This window comes from Chrysochloris asiatica, unplaced genomic scaffold, assembly GCF_000296735.1.
Source record: "Chrysochloris asiatica unplaced genomic scaffold, ChrAsi1.0 scaffold00037, whole genome shotgun sequence".
Classification (NCBI taxonomy): domain Eukaryota; kingdom Metazoa; phylum Chordata; class Mammalia; order Afrosoricida; family Chrysochloridae; genus Chrysochloris; species Chrysochloris asiatica.
In genome coordinates, this window is record NW_006408555.1 from 11,774,494 (window position 1) to 11,783,409 (window position 8,916).

The following is an 8,916-nucleotide window of genomic DNA, read 5'->3' on the forward strand; positions in this document are numbered from 1 at the left end:
AGGTATTGCATAACTACGCCGTGCAAGTAACGAGTGACTGAGACTTCAGGATGAAACTCAGATGCTCTTTGCAGTTTCTTACTTTTCCCTTTTTTTGACAGTCCCCACAAGGCTACTTCCTCCCTGCATTCCCTGACTGTCCTTTGTCCTCTCCCATCCTGCTTTCTCAGCTGTATCCTGGGCAAATGCTGGCCATCTGCCCTGCATAGTTGATTGTTGCAAGGAGTTCTAAGGTGATGTTACTGTTCACTTTACAGGCCTGTCTACTGTTTGGCTGAAAGTTGAACCATGATGGTGAGTTCAGTCCCATACTTGAGGGTCTCTAAAAGCTCTAGTCTTGGGGGTTCTATCAGTTTCTATCACTCCAGTAAGCCTGGTCATGTTTTGTTGTTGTTGTTGTTAAGTGCCATCGAGTCGGTTCCAACCCATAGCGACCCTGTACAGGGTTTCCGAGGCTATAAATCTTTACAGGAACAGAACGCCTCATCTTTCTCCTGCGGAGCGGCTGGTAGTTTCGAACTGCTGGCCTTAAGGTTCGCAGCCAGATTCGTAACCACTACGCTACCATGTTTTAGGAGTCTGACTTTTCTTCCACATTCTTCTGCTCTCTCCGGGACCTTCTCGTGTGATCCCTTTCTGAGGGATGATAGTGGTAGTAGGGCCTAGTTCAGCTGGTCTCAGGGTCATGCAGACTGAGGGGCCATTCGGCCTCTGGAATGTTTCATGTCTCTGTGATTTTCTTCACTCCTCTTTGCCCCAGACCAAGAGCCCCCATGCCAGTCACCTAGATAGGATGGAAGACTATCTTGTGGACTGTGTTATGCCAATCGAGCTTGATGCCCGCTGAGACTAGGCTCCGGAGACCCCAGGCCCAGCAACTCAGTCCCTCAAGGTGTTCGGGAGACTGGCAACCAGCTCTGGAAATGAAGGCGATTCCTAGGCCCCTGCTTCTCAAACTGCAGTGCCTGGAACAGCAACACCTTCCTTAGTTAGCACCTTGTTAGAAATGAGCGTTCCCACCTCCAAACAGGTGTACTGAATCAGAAACTTGGGAGTGGGGCCCAACAAGCAGAGGTTCTTCATTAATTAGCCTTCCAGGTGAATCAGAAGTTGAGAACCTCTGGTCTTGTTAATACTGCAAATTCACCTTCCATAACACAACCCACTTTAGATTTATATGCGATTTTCATACCATGATCCCATTCGACCCTCAACACCATGCACACCTAACAGTATTATACCAATTCTACAGATACAAATACTGAGGCTCAGGAAAACCAAAGCCATGCAGCCAGCAAGTGGGAAATCAAAGTATGGATTTTTCGCCGCTGTCTCCCTTTGGCAAAACCAGTCACCACTTTCAGAATGATGGTACCCCACCCCAGGGTCTCAAGGTCTAGGGGCAGAATAAAGGTTAAACTCCAGGATAAGATCCAAGATAAAACCTGCTTTCTGATGACCCTGAGCCTTGGGATAACTTCTAGGAATTTCAAGTTTCCTCATCTGTACAAGCACTCCTGGAGTGGAGCTGGAGGGTCAGCGGTTCAAACCCACCAGCTGTGCCTCGGAAACCCTACACAGGATCACTATGTGTCTGAACAGACACTACAGCACTTAGCAACAACACCTGTACAAGGACTCCTGGTGTGGACTGCTAACCACAGGTCAGTGGTTCAAACCCTTCATCTGCTCCTGTAAAACCTTACAAAGGGTCATTGGTGAGTCTGAATAGATTGGACAGCACTTAACAACAACAACTATAAAAGGAGCCCCACTGTGGTGCTGTAGGAAAAGCACTGGATTGCTAACCACAAGGTCGGCTGTTCAAACCCACCAGCCACTCCTTGGAAATCCTACACAGGGTCAGTATGAGTAGGAACTGACTCGATGGCACTGAACAACAACAGCTATAAAAGGAGAATACTGAAAAGGCTTACTCGAATGAGGGGATTCTTAGTAAAATCAGATGAGCTAACGATGAGGACTATCAGGCAAGAAGCAAGTTCTCACTACCTTGGGTTATTATTAATACAGCATTAGCTAAGATAGTCTCCATGTGATTTATATCTCAAGTTCTTCTATGGAAATCTAAAAGGCTATTAAAAAAAAAAAAAAGCTAAACAAATGAATCTTGGCTTTTTACCCAGCGATGTTATGCATGAATTAATCATTGTCCCAAATGCTTCCAAAAAGTATTTATGGATAAATTGTTGTTAAGTGCCTTCGAGTCGGTTCCGACCCATAGCGACCCTGTACAGGGTTTCCGAGGGTGTAAATCCTTACGGGAGTAGAAAGCTGGATAAATAAACACCCACAAATAATGCAGGACTTACAAGAATTAGTCAAAATTTATCCACACTCTGGCTGTAGAATTTAATCAACTTTCAGAAAACACAAATACATCATTTTTAACATAATCTCCTTGCTTTTCAGTACTTTGTCCATCTGTCAATAAGCTTTCGTATTCCCTGATTTTAAAATGTTTTGGGCTGAGCTGCGAGCCACAAGTGTACCACTGTCTTCACTTTTTCATCAGAGGTGAATCTTGGTCCTCGAAGGGCAGCTTTTAGGTAACCAAACAGGTGAAAGTCCAATGGAGCAAGGTCATGGATGATTGAACACTTCTAAATGAACAGTGTGAGAATGTCAACAATATGGGCAGAGGGGTGCAGACGTGCAGTGCCATACATGATCACAACATCCAAAGTCCTCTGCATTTAATCCGAAGTTTAGGTTTCAGCTCGTCAGTGAAGGAGCACATTATCAGGAACCTTTTTCCTGATAATGTTCCAGTACTGGCCCTTGAGAATCTCAGCCGCAATTTTCCAGCTGATGTTGACTCCGAACTTTTTATTGGTCAGAAACTGAGGAGGTTTCTATTGCACACTCTGCCATTTACTCTCAGACTCACAGTGGTGAATCCATGTCTCGTCACCAGTAACAATTTTTCAAAAGATACTTCTACCTTCTCTCAAGTATGGGTCCAAAATGTTTGTGGATGTCCCAAAGCTTCTGCCAACGCTCTTCCGTGAGATGTCTCAGTACCCACTTCGCACACACCTTTAGAAATCCGAGTCTGCCGTGGACTAGTTCATAAGCAGAGCCAGGGCAGGTCTATAAATGATTTGGCCACTCGTCTATTGCACAGAATCATTTCACATGCACGTTCAACGCTGTCATCAGCCATAGATGTGGATGGGCGTTTTAACATTACCGGGGTGCACATCAGTTTTGAGTCAACCTCATAAAAATAAAGTGAAAATTACTGATTGCCTGCGAGTAGCTAGTGGAGACTGGATGCAAAGAGACAGGAGAGAAATGTCTGTGGAGATCTTGACTGGGATAGTGGTTACATGGGTACACACATTTCTCAAAAGTTAATGACCTGGACACTTAAAATATATCCATTTACTGTAGGTACATTGTACCTTAAAATGATGATTCAACAACAACACCAACAACAACAAAAAAAGTGTGCCCAGAGGCTATATAAGGAAAAGAAAAGCTGATCTACCAGGAACCTGAAGTAGCAAGTGGTCACCTTACTTGAGCATTTAAATGTGAGCTCCTGAGTTTCCTGGCAACCTAGGTAAAGACGGAAAGTTCCGTACTTTATAGTGTCCTCCTTACTAAATAAAAGAAGGTATACCAGGTTTTGGAATCCTAGTGTGGTGCTATAGGATACAATACTGGGCTACAAGGTCAGTTGAACCGTGAAGTCGGCAAGTCAAACCCACCAGCGGCTCCTTGGCAACCCTCTACAGGGTCACTACGAGTCCGGACCCTACTTGACGGCTCTTAGCAACAACAACAGAACAGTTCTTTAGAAGAGAGAAGGTTTCTTTTCTTAACAAAGAAATCCTGATGTGAGAAGTCTGTACTAATAGAAAACACTATGGGTTAACTAACTTTGTTAAGTGCCAGTCAGTCCACATTTTAGGTGTTGAAGGTCAAAGTCCTTTCTAAGCAACTTCTCAACCCTGCCCTTGTAATGTGAAAGCAGCCAAAGACAATATGGAAACGGAAGGCCTGGCTGTGTTCGAGTAAAATTTAATTTATAAAAATAAGTGAGGGGTGAAACAAAATGGCTGCAGTGAGAGCAGAACTGGGGGCATGACCCTGAGCACCCTGGGGGCGCACGGAGGCCTGACCTCCCCCAGGGCCGCCGCCTATGCTGGCTGTTCTTCGTCCTCGCCTTAAAGTTCTGCCAAGCCAAAGCACCAGTTCAAGAGGAGAAGCAGTCAGTGAGCTCCTCAAACTTGCCATGCTGGCTGGTGGAAGGGTTTGTGGTGGCAGAAGAATGTGCCCCATGTTCTAATTTCCAGGCTGAAACCACCCCTGAGTGCAGTTCCACCGGTTATTTGGAAAAAATCACATGCAGTTCGTCTAAGAGAAATGAGTTCAAAAGCTGCCGCTCAGCAAAGATGGAACAACACTTGTTCTGGAAATTTGAAGGGGCTGTCATGGGCGTGGCCTTGGTCTTTGCTTGTCTTGTCATCCTTCATCAGCGACCATGGGACAGAAAGGCTCTGGAAAAAGCCCGGAAGCAAACTGAATCCATATACCCACATTCCACCCTTTTCTCATAGATTGAGAAACCACACCTCAGAGAGAGAAAGTGGAACGGACTAACTTCTGCCCCGGGTTCTTTGGAATCTTGGTATGGTACTCTCTTTCTCCACGTTCTTACATATCATTAATGAGCAGAATAAAAAGAGTAAAATTTTTTAAAAATTAAAAAATACATGAGGGGCCCCGATTTGGGCTCTCTCCCTGCCTTTACATGCACTATAGTTTGCTGACACTTGGAATGAACAATGCACTTTTAACATTTAATTCTAACTTGATCTGAAACACATCAAGAGCAAAGCATGGAAATATATCAAGGTAATCCAGACCTGTAGAATCTTCTATGAAAGAAAACTTTATTACAACAGCCAAGATAGAACCCGTGTGGCTAATAACCCCAGAAAATTTAATTTTAGACAATTTACACAAAGTCTATGAAAGCATATGTAAAGAGAATCTCATTAAAACAAATATTCAACAAATTTCTTAAGTATTCAATTTGCATTGAAATCTTATTACCCTGTGTGTTATACCCAGAATTCTCTTCAGCTGTAGTCTAACTGCACTGGCTTTTCATTGCGAAGCTGCATGTTTAACTATAAACTACATCCTGCCTCTCCCTTTGTGTGTAAAATTGACAAATGTGTTGTTTTTGGATTCCAGAATTCTGGAGAAAGCCAACTTAAATGAATTAAGATGACTAATGTGTTGATTCTGTTTCCAATCCAACAAAATGTTGATGTAAGAATCCATGTCATATGATGCTATGTGTTTTAGTTCAAATTTAACATCAAATATTGAATAAGGCAGTTTCTAAGTAAATTACGAGGCTAAAAATATTCCTTCAGCGTACCAAGAACTCCATCTTGTTTAAATAAATGGAAATTTGAACATCTTTGCTCAGATCAGCCTAAATAAGAAATTAGAAAAATGCAAACCTCTATTATCGTCAACAGTATTGATTTCATCTTTCTTAGGAAGTAGCACAACATTGTGTATCAAGGAAACAGATTCATTTAAAGTTATTCACTCATCATCACAACTTCATCCAAAGTTCTACACGCATCACTTAAGCAAAATGGTGCTTTTCTGGCATGCGACGTAAGCAATTAGATCCAAGGTGACTGCCCGGCAAGCTACCACAAATCTAATTTTGAGGCTGACAGCCATGTGTCTTTGAACACCCAGCCGCTATGGGGTATCTGGCATGGCTGGCTGTTTTGCACTATGATAATGTTTTTACACATGTTTTCATTGCATTGACTTCACATTTGGCTCACGAGAGCCCCGTGGCTGTAACATACTGTTGCGCAGTTTTAAGTAAACTAACGTCAGTTTTTCATCACGTAATGTTTGAGTCATTTCTGTTTCCACAGAGGCCATCACTATTTCACTTGTGAAAGTTGTTGAAAGTCCTGCCGAGCCCGAGTTTGATTCTGTGAACATTTCCCAGGCACCTTTTGTGAGTGAAAAGCAGGCCTTCCATGCTCTTCTAATTCTAGCACAAAATCGTCCTACTACTTTTTTCCCTTTGTAAATGAATTACATTTACTGGCCATCAAATAAAACACCTTAGTAGCTCTATCTTTATAACAAAAAAAACAGGTTCTGATGTAGTGCTGTAGGGTGAGCACTAGACTGCGAACCATCAAGTCAACAGTTCAAACCCGCTGCTCCTGGAAATCCTATACAGAATCGGTACGATGTGAAAGTTACTCGATGGCAATGAACAACAACAAACCAAGCTTATCCTAAAACATCAAAAGAACAAGTTCTTGTTGTTACTGTGAAGTCGGTTCCGACTCACAGTGACCCTGTAATGCAGGGTCAAGGAATGTCCAGCCCAAGAGCCCTATGTTGTTGTTGTTAAGTGCCGTCGAGTCGGTTCTGGCCCATAGCGACCCTGTAACAGGGTTTCCGAGGGTATAAATCCTTAAGGGGGTAGAAAGCCTCATCTTTCTCCCGCGGAGTGGCTGGTAATTTCGAACCGCTGACCTTAAGGTTTGCAGCCCAATTCATAACCACTACGCTACCAGAGCTCATTCAAGAGCCCAATAAGACCAAAGAATTCATTCAGGCCTGGCCCTGCCAAGGCAACTGCAGTTCCAGCCAACACATTGGGGGTGAGTTAATTAAATGTTTGAACAAATACAGCAGGCTAATTTTTAAGCTGATAATTTCGTATGACTTGTGAAGGATGTTATAAGTTTTGGCAGAATAGATGGTTCCCCACCCTTGCTAGATAGGGTTTCCATGCAGCAGTTGGTGGGTTTGAATTGTCGACACTGCAGTTAGCAGTCCACTGTTTATCCTTCTGAGCCATACCAGGGCTCCTAAAAAGAACAAGAAAAGGAAATAAAGAAAAGACTATTCAAAAATTTATATGGAAGAATTTAGAAATCCGGGGTCTAGAAATGGAATAAAAAACACATAGAATATAGGTATTTTGCCTCCAGGTTTTAGATTCTACTATGACAGACTGTCAGTAACTGATTATTTTTTTCATTACTTGGCAGTTATTTAGAAAATTTCCATTGTCTAGCATAGAGTAATTCTGAAAGAACTAAAGAAAAATATTTAAGCCTGAGTTGCAATATTTAAGAATTATATGGGCAAGATATTGAATTACATAGGATGCATCAAAAGAAGATAAAAGGAATACAGAGAGGAGTTGCTGTACCAAAAATAATTGCTCTCTGTTCAATCACTTCAATAGGAAGCATAAGATCACGAACAAACGGTACTGAAGGAAGAAGTCCAAGGTGCAGTGAAGGTATTGGTGAAAACAAGACATCAGGAATTGATAGAATACTAATTGTGATATTTCATCAGAGAAACAACATTGGAAGCATTCTTTTGTCTATGCCAGGAAATTTGGAAGAAAGCTACGTGGTCAAAGGACTAGAAAACAGTCCGTATGTGTGCCCATTCCAAAGAAAGGTGGTCAAACAGAATGCAGCAATTATCAGACAATTTCATTAATATCACACATAAATAAAATTTCACTGAAGGTAATTCAAAAAGAGTAGCAGCCGTACACTGACAGGGAACTTCCAGAAATTCAAGCTGGATTCAGAAGATGACATGGGGAGACAGACATCATTGCTGATGTCAGAAGAGTCTTGGCTGGAAGCAGATTATATCAAAAAGATGTTTACTTATACATTATTGACTATGCAAAGGCATTAGACTGTGTGGGTCATAACAAACTAGGGATCACATTGTGAAGATGGGTATTTCGGAACACTTATTTATAATCATGCAGAACCTACACACAGACCAAGAGGCAAAAGGGAGATACTGCTATGGTTGATGGACTCAAAAACCAAATATATTCATTTAACTGCTATTAATGTGATTCCTAAAAACTCCCCGACCCCCAAAGGAAACTCTAAACAAATGCCTCCTGATGACTGGATATTTTTCCCCAAGGAAATGGGCCCCGGGCTCCAGATTCTTAAAAGGAATACAGCATGCAAGAGAGGGTGCAAGCCAGCGGCTTCTCTTGTTTTTGTTTTTTTTTTTAGCAGAAAGCTGTAAAAACATTTTGCTTACTCTTTTGAAAGAGAAACAAAAAGAAGTCAAGTGTTATGTACTTGGGAAAACAGCCTCAGAACAAGTCCATCTGCGCAATCTCAGCATCTCAGCATTAAAACTCCAAACCCTACCCAGCATTCAAATGACTTCCACAACATCCAGACACTACGGCTCAGCTTAAACACCTTGAGGGCTGCAAACCCATTTGTTCAGGGAAGCTTCACTGGAACTGGAAAGCTGTCCAGTCCACCAGCTGGTCCCTAACGAGTGACAGAGCAAGGCAGAAGAGGAAGTGATTGTGGAACCGACATCTCATGGGCACTGAACAGCCTGCTCACTGTGGCACCTCCAGGTTCTAGAACAATGACAGCCAGAAAGGGGCTGGTAAGTTCACCTGGGTTGGTTCTGACTCTCAGCGACCCTGGATAGGGCTTCTGAGAACAGCTGGTGAGTTTGAACCATCGACCTTTGCAGTTCAAACCGACCTTGCAGTCCAGTGCTGATCCTACAGTGACACACATGGGTTAAAAGAATGGTTTCCTGAATGGCTGCTAGTCATCTGGGGAGCATAAATAATAGACAGCAGTACTTCTTCTCTAGCAGTTAAAGCCCTAGGGTTCATCATCAATAGAGGCAGATTTATAGTCCTGACAGGAGGCTTCGGATACTTTAAGGAGACCCTGTGATAGGCTGTACTTAATAGAAGGCCTAAGAGGTCTAGCTCAATGATGGTTGAAGGGGTGGACTGTACTGAGCATGTGCGATACATTTCACATTCTCCCAGTCTTATGTGATGGTTTAAGGGGTGGA

General features: G+C 42.7%; 1 protein-coding gene across 1 annotated transcript; it reads left to right on the forward strand.

Annotated features, from left to right (window-relative positions):
* The first annotated feature begins 288 nt into the window (after positions 1–288).
* LOC102841053 (protein JTB-like) lies at positions 289–4,589 on the forward strand. Its single transcript, XM_006860303.1, has 2 exons — positions 289–294; positions 4,104–4,589. The coding sequence occupies exons 1-2, from the start codon at positions 289–291 to the stop codon at positions 4,587–4,589; spliced, it is 492 nt and encodes a 163-aa protein (XP_006860365.1).
* Positions 4,590–8,916: the final 4,327 nt, after the last annotated feature.